Source organism: Hyla sarda, chromosome 2 (genome assembly GCF_029499605.1).
Source record: "Hyla sarda isolate aHylSar1 chromosome 2, aHylSar1.hap1, whole genome shotgun sequence".
Taxonomy (NCBI): domain Eukaryota; kingdom Metazoa; phylum Chordata; class Amphibia; order Anura; family Hylidae; genus Hyla; species Hyla sarda.
This window is the reverse complement of record NC_079190.1, coordinates 307,831,877-307,846,118: the sequence shown is the minus strand read 5'-3', so window position 1 is coordinate 307,846,118 and position 14,242 is coordinate 307,831,877. Positions and strand designations below refer to the sequence as shown.

Sequence of the window (14,242 nt, the reverse complement as noted above, 5' to 3'; positions counted from 1 at the left end):
CAAAATTTTATGAAAAATGAAGCTCTCTGCTTGTGAGGAAAATACATACCAAATACATTATATATTGATTCACATTTACAAAATGTCTACTTTATGTTTGCATCATAAAGTTGACATGTTTTTACTTTTGGAAGACATCAGAGGGCTTCAAAGTTCAGCAGCAATTTTCCTATTCTAAACAATATTTTCAATATCGAAATTTTTCAGGGAGCAGTTCTGTTTTGAAGTGGATTTGAGGGGTATTCATATTAGAAATACCCCATAAATGACCCCATTATAAAAACTGCACCCCTCAAAGTGTACAAAATGACATTCAGAATTTTTAACTCTTTGTTTTTCACAGGAATAGCAGCAAAGTGAAGGAGAAAATTCTAAATCTCTATTTTTTTTACACTAACATGTTCCTGTAGACCCAGTTTTTGAATTTTTACAAGGGGTAAAAGAAAAAATTCCCCCCAAAATTTGTAACCCCATCTCTTCTGAGTATGGTAATACCCCATGTGTGGACGTCAAGTACACTGCGGGCGCACTACAATGCTCAGAGGAGAAGGAGTCACATTTGGCTTTTGGAAAGCAAATTTAGAGACTGTACTGCCAACCCCCCTGGGGGGGGGGGGGGGGGGGGGGGGGGGAACGTGGACTGTACTGCCAACCCTAATGTGGGGGGGGGGGGGGACTGTAATGCCAACCCTAATGTGGTGGTGAACTGTACTGCCAACCCTAATGTGGGTGTGGGGGGACAGTGCTGTCAACCCTAATGTGGGGCAACTACAACCTAATGTGGGGGGAACTATGCTGCGAACTTAAAGGGTAGTCCACTAATAAGATATATGTGTGCATAGGAATGTGTTCATTTTTTTTTTAAATTTTATTATTTGTTATCTATAGTCCGGCCCTCCAACGGTCTGAGGGAACGTGAACTGGCCCCCCGTTTAAAAAGTTTGACGACCCCTGGTCTACAAGCAATAGCAGCAGTGTCATATGGGCACCCTTACCATGTGTCCTCTTCCATTATAGCCAAACTGTATTATATGAAAAGCAAACCCTTGAGCAGAAATTTCTGCTAAGGCATCTTTGACAAAGCTGTTCTAGGATTATGTTCACTGTTTCTTCTATTGATAATTAGATGGAAGCATTCAGTCAGTTTTTAGAGGAGATCTAGAAATAATTAGTAATTACCTTATTGTTTTCTATGGAAACTGAAATAACTTTATTTGCAGTGTGTACAGTTGCAGTAATGTTTATGCTAACGATTATAGTTCTACTCACAATTTTTTTATATATTTTTTTATGTCTACATGGCATGTTTTTAGTTTTTGCCATTTTATAATTTGTACTTGTTGAATGATATGTTTATTAACTAATTTATCCTGATTTTGTAGGATCTGAAGCTTGGCCGCCTGGTGTGTGCTTGCGTTACGTTGGAGGTGATCAGTTTGGACATGTGAATATGGTATTAGTACGTTCTTTAGACACCCAGGAAATGACAGATGTTAGTGTACCAATGTGCAGTCCCAATCAGCCTGGCATGTACCAGGGACAATGGCGAATGTGTACTGCTACCGGCTTATATTTTGGAGGTGAGATTTTGCATTCCAGACTTGTTTGCTCTTCCAGTATTTATGTCATTTGATGGGAAATGCAGAAATCACTTTATTTCTCATGTAAATCTCCCTTAAATTACGTTTGTATGCTTTCTTTAGCATTGAAAGTCATTTTACAGTATTAATATTCTTCTATAAAATTTTTTATTGCATTTTAACTAATCATATGTGACCAGCGGGCGCTGCTCCCCCCCATATGAATTATCAGCCCAGCACTGCGTTGTCCCCCATATCGGGGAACTAATCATATGTCACCTGTGAGCGCTGCTTCTCTCTTTCCTCCCCCCACAAATAATTATCAGCCGCTACGCTGTGCTGTACTATCCTGTGCCCTGGCTGTAAAAATAAGCAAAGTAAACTTTAACTCCCCTTCTGACATTCCTGTTACCGGCCTCACAGTCCCTCCGCCGCGGTCCTGGGGATGGGAACGTCACAGAGCAGTCAGCCTATCACTGTCCGCAACAATGTCCCGCCTCGGCCAGTGATAGGCTGAGCCCACTGTCATGTAAGGAGCCGGCTGACTACTTACATGACAATGCGGTCAGCCTATCACCGGCCGAGGCGGGACATTTTATTTAAAATGTTCAAATTTAATATGGTTAATGTGTGTTTTTTTTTGCGTGATTGAGACCACCTTCCTCTGTGTCGTCGGATTTTCTTTGTGTTGCTCTAGCAGACTGATCAATGCTGTTTATAAGCACAGTGTTGTTCAGTGTTAGGATTCAAAAGAATCCATTTTATAGTCCCAAGAGGACAAAAAAATGTGTAAAATAAAGTGTATAACCCCTCCACCTAATTGTTATAATTGGTTTTAGTTAGTAAAATTAAACCTATATGAATTAGGTATCCTTGTAACCATATGGACCTACAGAAAAGTGCACTGCGTAGAATCTGAAGCCCTCAAAAGTTACAAAAGGGCTTTTTTTTTTTTGCCCCACAAATATATTTTTTTTCCTGGTTACGACGTAGATTTGGTGGTGAAATGATTGATGTCATTACATTTTGTTATAATAATTGGTAGCGCAAAAAACAACCCCTCATATGGGTCTCTAGGTGGGGAGGTGAGGAGGAAAAAAGTGCAACTTGTAAAATGGCCCGGTCCTTTAAAGGTGTTAGGCCCATTTCACACTATAAAATTCTTCCATTAAAAGATCCATTATAAACATCCGTTAGAAAAGCCTTAAAGGAGTACTCCGGTGCACACTTTTTTTTTCATGTTATCCCGTCCGGGCTGCAAAATAAAAGAAAACGCGCCAGCGCTGCGCTATGAATGAAAGGTATTTCTATTAGCGGCTGCCAGCACTATATGTGCTGCTAATTTTAATATACCTTTCATTCATAGCGCAGCACCTGCAAATGTATATAGATGGAAGCCTGCAACAGTACATTATACAAGCACTGCGGGGGGTTACTTGCGCCGGCGGGGGGGGGGGGGGGGGGGGGGTATACATTTATTAATGCGCCAGTGGGGGGGGGAATACATTTATTAATGCGCCAGCGTGGAGTCATACATTTATTAATCCACCGGAGGGGGATATACACTTAGAAATAGCCTGGCGGGGTCATATCTTTATTAATGTGCTGGGGGCTAGATATATAGGCTATATGCCCCCCCCCCCCCCCCCCCCCCCGCCCTGCAGCACAAGAAATCTTCCCCCCACAGCGCTTTTATTATAGATATGGCCCCTGCTACTCACAATTTTCGTTTTTAAATCTTTCGCTGGGAGCCCTGATTGGCTCCTCGGTACAGGCGATTCAGGGCTCCCCGCGGGGGATTTAAAAATCAAAGTTAAAACACATCATACATCGTAGGGTTGCGGAGCATGCTGCCGGCTCCTCTCCTTAATATCTTCTGATTGCATCAGGTCTCAAAAGTGAAACCAGTGCGATCAATCCCTCAGCCCCTGTACTACAACCCCCATCATGAAACAGACTTTGTTCCATAATGGGGGGTAGTAGTACAAACACTAATGTAGCCTCCCCAGCTGTCTGCAGACTCCAGCAGCCAGGGAATTACTACTCCCATGATGGAAAGAAGTCTGTTCCATGATGGGAGTAGTAGTAGTCCCGGCTGTGGGAGTCTGTAAGCAGAGGTGTTATGGCCATACATGAGGGATGTTATTACGGATCTTAACGGATGAATATTTATTCATCCGTTAGCCCCGTTATTTAATCCGTTAATATACATCCGTGTTCACACAGAAAACGGACATTTAATAACGGATGAATGCTCATTGTGTAAAAGAAGCCTTAAATGTTTAAATTATTAAAATGACGTAAATGTAAAAAAGAATTGCACATTTTTGGTCACTTCATATAGGTGAAGAGGAAGAAATGAAAATGCAAAAAAATGAAGAATCGTTGCGTCATTAAAGTGGTACTCCGGGAAGTTAATAAAAATAATAATACTCTAAAGCCACCACAATACCTGTTCTGTCTCTCCTGTAGTTATCCATGTAGCTTTGGCAGCTCCTTTGGCCCCTGATGTCTCCTAAAACATTTTTATCCTTGTTTGCAACACAGACTACAACTCCCTGAAGTCAGTGCAGCTCTGTGTAATGTCTGCCAGCCAATTGCTTTCACTTTTACTATCTGTGTGCATGCTGTGTTGTAAACCGTCACACACTACATGTCTTTTAACCGATCAAGACCCATTTTCACCTTAAGGACTCTTAAGCCCTTTTTTGCAATGCTGACCATTGTTACTTTATGCATTATTAATGGAATGCTTTTACCTTTTTATTCTTATTCTGAGATAGTTATCTAAATTTTTTTACACTAACATGTTCTTGTAGCCCCATTAACCCCTCTTAAGGACCGGGGGTTTTTCCGTTTTTGCATTTTCGTTTTTTGCTCCTTGCCTTTAAAAAATCATAACTCTTTTTGCACTTAAAAATCCATATGATGGCTTATTTTTTGCGCCTCCAATTCTACTTTGTAATGACGTCAGTCATTTTGCCCAAAAATCTACGGTGAAACGGAAAAAAAATCATTGTGCGACAAAATTGAAAAAACACGCCGTTTTGTAACTTTTGGGGGCTTCCGTTTCTACGTAGTACATTTTTCGGTAAAAATGACACCTTATCTTTATTCTGTAGGTCCATACGATTAAAATGATACCCTACTTATATAGGGTTGATTTTGTCGGACTTCTGGAAAAAATCATAACTACATGCAGGAAAATTAATACGTTTAAAATTGTCATCTTCTGACCCCTATAACTTTTTTATTTTTCCGTGTATGGGGCGGTATGAGGGCTCTTTTTTGCGCCGTGATCTGAAGTTTTTAACTGTACCATTTTTGCATTGATAGGACTTATTGATCTAAAAAGTGACCAAAAATGCACTATTTTGGACTTTTGAATTTTTTTGCGTGCACGCCATTGACCGAGCGGTTTAATTAATGATATATTTTTATAATTCTGACATTTCCGCACGCGGTGATACATATGTTTATTTTTATTTACACAGTTTTTTTTTTTTTATTGGAAAAGGGGGGTGATTCAAACTTTTAATAGGGGAGGAGTTAAATGATCTTTATTCACTTTTTTTTTCACTTTTTTTTTTGCAGTGTTATAGGTCCCATAGGGACCTATAACACTGCACACACTGATCTTCATCATTGATCACTGGTTTCTCATAGGAAACCAGTAATCGACGATTCTGCCGCATGACTGCTCATGCCTGGATCTCAGGCACTGAGCAGTCATTCGGCGATCGGACAGCGAGGAGGCAGGTAGGGGCCCTCCCGCTGTCCTGTAAGCTGTTTGGGATGCCTCGATTTTGCCGCTGCTATCCCGAACAGCCCACTGAGCTAGCTGGCAACTTTTGCTTTCGCTGTTAGCCGTGCGCTATTAGAGGCGGGTCCCGGCTTCACTATGACGCCGGGCCCGCCGTGGTATGATGCGGGGTTACTGTGTAACCCCGCGTTATATCAGGAGAGCAGGACCAAGGACGTACCGGTACGTCCTTGGTCCTTAAGGGGTTAAAGGTGGTATAAGGAGAAACATGGAAATACATCATATGTTGACATAAAGTGCTCTGCGGGCTCACAACATGGCTCAAGAGTTGGTTTTTTGGGGCCATGTTGCATTTAGGAAGCCCCCATGGTGCCAGAACAGCAAAAAAAAACCTCCATGGCACACTATTTGGCAAACTACACCCCTCAAGGAACTTAACAGTGCTGGGCGGAATAACGGTTCATACCTAATACCGGTGTGTGTTTTTTTTTCTTTATACCCCCCCCCTCCCCCCGAATGAATTATCATCCGCAATGCGCTGTCAACACATCAGTGAACTAATCATATGTTACCTGCAGGCGCTGCTCTGCTTCTCCTTCTGTGAGCCTCAGCATGGAACATCCTCCCCACTTTGGGAAATGAATGATTTGTGAGCTGCGGCTCATTGGCTTTCAGCGCTTGCAGGAGGACGTGACAGCTTCCGTTCTCCAATCAGTACAGAAGCCCTGTGCCCGCGGCTCACAAATCATTCATTTCCCGACGTGGGGAGTATGTACAGCGCTCACAGGAGGAGAAGCAGAGCAGCGCCTGCGGATAACATGATTAGTTCACAGATGTGGGGACAGAGAGTTGCGACTGATAAATCGGAAAGAGCTCAGAAGAGAAGAAGCTAAATTTTGGCTTTTTGAAAGAATTTTGCTGAAATACTTTTTTGGGGGCATGTTGCATTTTGCAAGTCCCCAGGGTGCCAGAAAAGCATTAAAAAAAAAAAAAAAAAAAAAAAAAACACATGGCACACTATTTAGGAAACTACACCTCTTAAGGAACGTAAAAAGGGGTAAAAAGCCTTAACATCTCACAGGTGTTTGACGGGTTTGTGTTAAACATGGACGAGAAAATGAAAAAGTTTGATTTCTAACACTTACATGATGTGTTACTCCAAATTTTTCATTTTCACTTGGTGTAATAGGAGAAAATAGACCCCAAAAATTTAAGCCCAATTTCTCCCAATTAAGGAAACGCCCTATATGTGGTGCACTACAGGTCTTGGGACAGAAGGAGAGCTATTGGACTTTTGGAGAAAGAATTTTGCTGAAATTGAATTCGGGGGGCCATGTGCATTTACAAACCTCCCATGGTGCCAGAACAGCAGAAACCCCCCACATGTGACACCATTTTGGAAACTACACCACTCAAGGAATGTAACAAGGGTTATAGTGAGTAATTACACCTCACATGTTTTTTTTAACAGTGGGCCGTAAAAGTGAAAAATTTGATTAAAGGGGGTACTCCGGTGGAAAAACATATTTTTTTTTTCTTTTTTAAATCAACTGGTGCCAGAAAGTTAAACATATTTGTAAATTACTTCTATTAAAAAATCTTAATCCTTCCAGTACTTATTAGCTGCTGAATGCTACAGAGGAAATTCCTTTCTTTTTGGAACACTGATGACATCACGACCACAGTGCTCTCTACTGACATCTCTGTCCATTTTAGCAACCGTTCATAGCAGATGTATGCTAAGGGCAGCATGGTGGCTTAGTGGTTAGCACTGCTGCCTTGCAGTGCTGGGGCCTTGGGTTCAAATCCCACTATGGACAACAATAAATAGACTTATTATTATAATAACGTCAGCAGAGAGCAGTGTGTTCGTGATTTCATCAGAGAGCATTCCAAAAAGAAAATAATTTCCTCTCTAGTATTCAGCAGCTAATAAATACAGGAAGGATTAAGATTTTCTAATAGAAGTAATTTACAAATATGTTTAACTTTCTGGCACCAGTTGATTTAAAAAAAAAAAAAAAAAATTGTTTTTCCACCGGAGTACCCCTTTAACACTGAATTGCTGGTATTAACCCAATTTTTTTTTAGTTTCACCAGTAGTAAGAGGGAAAAAAAGCTCCACAAAATTTGTAGCCCAATTTCTCCAGAATAAAGAAATACCTCATATATAGCGGTAAAGCACTATGCAGGTGCAAAACAGGGCAAGTTGTGGTTTGCACTGCAAAGGCCGAGGATCTGACATTAAATCTACAAAATAAAAAACCCTGGCAAGTGACCACAATTTTGAAACTACACCCCTCAAGGAAGGTAACAAGGGGTACAGTGAGTACTTACGCCTCACAGGTTTTTTGAACAGTGGTCTGAAAATAAAAAAACTAAACATTTTCACAAGGGGTAATTTGAGAAATTGGGTTACACATTTTGGAGGGCTTTTTCTCCTGACTATGGAAATACACTGCTCAAAAAAATAAAGGGAACACTAAGATATCACATCCTAGATCTGAATGAATGAATTAATCGAATGAAATACTTTCGTCTTTACATGAATATGCTGACAACAAAATTTACACAAAATTGTCTGGATATGGAGTCACACTCAAAATCTAAGTGGAAAACCACACTATAGCATGATCCAACTTTCCTGTAATGTCCTTTAAAACTAGTCAAAAGGAGGCTCAGTAGTGTGTGTGGCCTCCACGTGGCCATATGACCTCCCTACAATGCCTGGGCATGCTCCTGATGAGGTGGCAGATTGTCTCCTGAGATGTCCTCCCAGTCCTGGACTAAAGCATCTCCTGAAAAGTCTGTGGTGCAAGGTGGATGAAGCAAGACATGATGTCCCAGATGTGCTCAATCGAATTCAGGTCTGGCGAACGGGCGGGCCAGTCCATAGCATCAATGCCTTCCTCTTGCAGGAACTGCTAACACACTCCAGCCATGTGAGGTCTTGCATTAAGAGGAACCCAGGGCCAACCACACCAGCATTTGGTCTCACAAGGGGTCTGAGGATCTCATCTCTGTACCGAATGGCAGTCAGGCTACCTCTGGCAAGCACATGGAGAGCTGTGTGCCCCCCCCCCCCCCAAAGAAATGCCACTCACATCATTACTGACCCACTGCCAAACCGGTCCTGCTGGAGGATGTTGCAAGCAGCAGAACATTCTCCACGACATCTCCAGACTCACGTCTGTCACGTGCTCAGTGTGAACCTGCTTTCATCTGTGAAGAGCACAGGGTGGTGTTCTCTGGCAAATGCCAAACCACCTGCACAGTGTTGGGCTGTAAGCACAACCCCCACCTGGGGACGTCAGGCCCTCATACCATCCTGTTTCTGACCGTTTAATGGACACATGCACATTTGTGGCCTGCCGGAGGTTATTTTGCAGGGCTCTGGCAGTGCTTCTCCTGGTCTTCCTTTCACAAAGGCAGAGGAAGCGTTCCTGCTTCTGGGTTGTTGCCCTCCTACGGCTTCCTCCACGTCCCCTGATCTACTGGCCTGTCTCCTAGTAGCGCCTCCATACTCTGAACACTACGCTGGCAGACACAGCAAACCTTCTTGCCACAGCTCGCATTGATGTGCCATCCTGGATGAGCTGCACTACCTGAGCCACTTGTGTGGGTTGTAGACTCCATCTCATGCTACCACTAGAGTGAAAGCACTGCCAGCATTCAAAAGTGACCAAAACATCAGCCAGGAAGCATAGGAACTGAAAAGTGGTCTGGTCACCACCTGCAGAACCACTCCTTTATTGGGGGTATCTTGCTAATTGCCTATAATTTCCACCTGTTGTCTGTTCCATTTGCACAACAGCATGTGAAATTGATTGTCAATCAGTGTTGCTTCCTGAGTGGACAGTGTGATTTCACAGAAATGTGATTTCACAGAAGTGTGATTGACTTGAAGTTACATTGTGTTGTCTAAGTGTTGCCTTTTATACACTGCTAAAAAAAATAAAAGGAACACTTAAACAACACAAAGTAACTCCTAGTCAATCACACTTCTGTGAAATCACACTGTCCACTCAGGAAGCAACACTGATAATCAATGAGACTGAGTCTACAACCCACACAAGTGGCTACGGTAGTGCAGCTCATCCAGGATGGCACATCATTGTGAGCTTTGGCAAGAAGGTTTGCTGTGTCTGTCAGAGTAGTACCAGAGTATGGAGGCGCTAACAGGAGATAGGCCAGTACATCAGGAGAAGTGGAGGAAGCCGTAGGAGGGCAACAACCCAGCAGCAGGACTGCTACCTCCGCCTTTGTGCATGGAGGAGCAGGAGGAATTGTGCCAGAGCCCTGCAAAATGACCTCCAGCAGGCCACAAATGTGCATCTGTCCACTCAAACAGTCAGAAACCGATTTCATGAGTGGTATGAGGGTCCGACATTCATAAGTGGGGGTTGTGCTTACAGCCCAACACCGTGCAGGAGGTTTGGCATTTGCCATATAACACCAAGATTGGCAAATTCGCCACTGGCGCCATGTGCTCTTCTCTTCACAACTGAAAGCAGGTTTACACTGAGCACATGTGACAGTCTGGAGACACTATGGAGAACGTTCTGTTGCTTGTAACATCCTCCAGCATGACCGGTTTGACGAGGGGTCTGTAATCGTGTGGGGTGGCATTTCTTTTGGGGGCTGCACAGCCCTCCATTTGCTTGCCAGAGGTAGCCTGACTGCCATTAGGTACCAAGATGAGATCCTCAGACCCCTTGTGAGACCATATGCTGGTGCAGGTGGCCCTGTGTTCCTCCAATGCTAGACCTCATGTGGCTGGAGTGTGTCAGCAGTTCCTGCAAGAGGAAGGCATTGATGCTATGGCCTGGCCCACCCGTTCCCCAGACCGGAGTCCGATAGAGCAAGACATGATGTCTCAGATGTGCTCAATCAGCCAATGCCACGTTGCACCACAGACTGTCCACGAGTTGGCAGATGCTTTTGTCTAGGTGTGGGAGGACATCCCTCAGGCGACCATCCGCCACCTTATCAGGAGCATGCCTAGGCATTGTAGGGAGGTCATATGGGCACATGGAGGCCACACACACTACTGAGCCTCATTTTGACTTGTTTTAAGGACATTACATAAAAGTTGGATCAGCCTGTAGTGTGGTTTTCCTTTTAATTGATAAAAAAAATAAAAAAAATAAAAAGTTTATTGATTTTCTACATAAATCAAGAACAAACATTGCTGCTATAGACAGCTCTAGGATATATCAACAAGTGCAAAATGCAATACATACTTATACAGCATAAAAAAAATAAAAAAAGAGGGGGGTGGGAAGGGGGTAACAGACAAAAATGTATTAGGCACGTACATGACTCAACCTTGGTTCCCAGATGGATAAGAACTTCTCATGTGATCTGTCAGATCTGCTGGACAATTCTTCAAACCGACATATCTGGTGTACCTTGGCTGTCCACTCCGCAACAGAAGGTGGTACAGTTTTTAGCCGTTTTAGCGGAATTAAGGATTTGGTTGCAGCCAAGAAGTGGGCAAGTAGAGCATCCTTGGGCAGGCGAAAACCCACAGTGGGTCTAACCAGAAGGACCACATCAGGGGGTCAGCACAATAGGTGAGGGTACAATAGTATTAATTGTTGATTCCAGATCTTTCCAAAATGTCTGAATGGAAGGGCAGGCCCACCATATGTGTAAGACTGTGTTCTGCACCTCCAACAGGAGTTGCTGTCGATAGGCCGTGGGTGTATAGGTTTTTAGGGGTTTTATAACATCTGGACAATAGTTTAAAGTGAGATTCCCTTAGCCGAATACATCTCGAGTAACCCTGAGAATGTTTGTTTGAGGATATATTCTACATCAAAGATGCTATGGGGCATGGAACATCTTAGCTATGAGGAGCGATTAAAGGAGTTACAATTGTTTAGTCTTGAGAAGAGACGTTTAAGGGGGGATATGATAAATGTATATTAATGGCCCATACAAAAAATATGGAGAAAAACTGTTCCAGGTTAAACCCCCCCCCCCCCCCCCCCCTCCGTCTGGAGAAGAAAAAGCTTAGTCTCAAGTGGCGACACGCCTTCTGTACCATGAGAACTGTGAACTTATGGAACAGTCTACCTCCAGGAACTGGTCACAACAGGAAAAATTAACAGCTTTAAAACAGGATTAGATACATTCCTGGAACAAAACAACATTAATGCTTATGAAGAAATATAAAATCCCATCCCTTCCCCAATATCGCGCCACACCCCTACCCTTCAATTCCCTGGTTGAACTTGATGGACGTATGTCTTTTTTCGACCGTACTATGTAACAAGAGTTGGTGAGGGTAAGGTTCAGTTCCCTCTACCAGGAAGCAATGTATCTCGGCCGTGAAGAGTGCGTCGGAACCAGACACCATCGTTTAAGGATGGACAGTTTAAGAGATTTCCTAGGTGGTGATACCATGTTGGACTCGAAGGGAGTCAGACCCCTCATCTCATCCGCCTTGGCCAGGAATATGGCGCAGCAATGCTGTATATGTCTGACATGGAGGAAGGACAACTTTACCGCAGGCAACAGTGCCTGCAAGTAGTTCGCCGACAGATCCCCTCCACCCCAGTGACACAATGCACGACCTCAGGCACCAGCGCAGAGGGGAGAAAGAGAGGGAGCAAGCATGTACCAAACAGAGAGAACACTCGAGAAGAGATGGGTCCAAGTGGGAGTAATGCCGTTTCTTAAGTAGTCAGAGATCTTTCAAGAAGTGAGGACCAAACGCCCACTGGGACCAGGAAAGTTCAGAGCAAAAGGAGCAGAAAGGAGATGTAGAAGAGAGCGAAGAGGAGCACACAAACCACCTACTAAGCTGAATCACCCTGTATAATGTAAAGACATCTGGTATACATATCCCACCCTCAGTGGCCAGTCTGGCCAAGAGTGAGCGGGCCATTCTAGGTCTTTTGTAGCGCCAGAGGTATGCTGAAAACAATCTCCTAACAGCTAGGAAGAAGGATGGGGGGAGAGCCATAGGGAGCATTTGGAGCTTGTAGAGTATCTTAGGGATAACATATGTCTGAAGAACATTACGTCTATCTATCCGAGATGAGGGGGTTATCGTCCCTCAGGACGCGCTGTATTTCAGAGAGAAGGGGTTGGAAGTTTGCCTTTATAGGGTAATCCTAGGGAGCTGGTGATATGCACCCTAAGATATTTCAAGGAGGTGGACGTCCAAGGGAAGAGAGATACATTTTTCAGGTTTGTAACCCTATCAGTGGGAAGAGTAATATTAAGCAATTCAGACTTGGATATATTAACCTTGAAGTTCGAAAGCAAACCAAATTCCTCAAACAAGGACACCAGGCAGGGCAAATCCGACTCAGGTTTGGTGAGGAGGAAAAGCAAATAATCAGCAAAAGCCAGCGTCTTCAGCTCACCAGAGGGGGTAAGCATTCCATTGATGTCCACATGTTGTCTCAGTCTCTGGAGTAGAGACTCAATGACAAGAACAAATGGGGTTGGGGACATTTCCACTTTCATTTTGAGTGTTAATCCATATCCAGACCTCCATGGGTTGATAAATTTGATTTCCATTTATATTTTTTGTGTGATTTTGTTGTCAGCACATTCAACTATGTAAAGACGAAAGTATTTCATACAATTAGTTCATTCATTCAGATCTAGGATGTTATCTTAGTGTTCTCTTTATTTTTTTTTTTGAGCAGGGATGGGTATAGGGCTAAAGAGGACATTTTAAACGTACGGTTGTTTTCCTAAATTTATTTTCCAGGAATGGATGAAGGGTAACTTTTGAAAATTGCAATTTTTAACCCATGCTCTGCTTTATCATTCTGTGAACAACTAACATGTGACTCCGAATTGTCGCCTGGAAATATGACAGAGCTCATAAGTGAGAACTCTTTGCATTTGAGGCCAATGTTTCTTACGGACCTGACAGTTAAATACATAAATTCAGAGGAAAATACAAGAACGTCTATAGGGGTAAAATGATCAGATGGGTGTTGCCTAAATTTATTTTCCAGGAATGGATGAAGTGTAGTTTAGGGAAAATGAAAATTGCAATTTTACTACAGATAGGCCAATTATTTTCCCAGAATGATGGTCCAGAGTATAGCCAAAAGTAAAAATGATGCTTGCCCCAAACCCTATGCTCTGAATCATCATTCTGGGAATGTGATGTGTGTGGCTGTCCCTATTCTGTTACCTCAAGTGCGCACCCTGCTCAGGTGGGGAGAGAGTGCTGTGCATTTGAAGCAACTTTCAAAACCCCAATGCTGTTGACTGTGTCCCATGACACATTTTTGTGTGAAAACTTTTTCTTTATTGCGGGGGGGGGGGGGGGGGGGGAATAGTTTGGTTTTAAAATTTGGAAGACAATGTACTCTGGACTGGTACATTGGAGTAGAATTCTGGGGATTTAAAATTAGGCCAAAGGATTAAAAATGCTGTGCTCCATGGAAGTGGGCTACTCCTTGAACCAATCTCTAATGCAGAGGCCAGAATGATCGGGGTCACATTGAGTGGTGGTGTTCTTCCGAATCCCCCTCCTGTGACACGCTCTGCTTTTTTTCTCGGATCGTCCCTTCTTTCCAGTGTGGAGGACCTCACCTGGAAAGTGTTTGGGTCGGGGATGTTCCGGACAACCACAGTTCCAGAGGTGCTCTGACCTGCTCTTTGGTCACCAAAGATTAGGGCACTTAGGGACATTCCTGCAGTTCCAAGAGGAAGTTCTGTGTTGCCAGTGTACTGGGACAGTACAAAAGAGTTCTACTTTTCAACCTGTACCATGTAGACTGCAACTTTTTTGTACCATGCCCATGTTTCCCGCATGGCATTATATGGCCTGAGGACTTGATCAAAAAGATCAACTCCCCCCATATACTGATTGTAGTGCAGAATATAATCAGGCTTGAGGACCGATCCAGCGGTACTTTGC

At 43.3% G+C, this 14,242-nt stretch overlaps 1 protein-coding gene across 5 annotated transcripts in view; it reads left to right on the top strand.

Moving 5' to 3' along the window:
- The window catches only part of ILRUN (inflammation and lipid regulator with UBA-like and NBR1-like domains), a 168,496-nt gene that overhangs the window by 43,651 nt on the left and 110,603 nt on the right, over positions 1-14,242 (top strand). For all 5 annotated transcript variants that reach the window (XM_056557654.1, XM_056557655.1, XM_056557658.1 and 2 more), the window contains exon 3: positions 1,383-1,580. In XM_056557654.1, the coding sequence (XP_056413629.1) occupies positions 1,383-1,580 (198 nt within the window). The remainder of the gene's footprint in view (positions 1-1,382; positions 1,581-14,242) is intronic.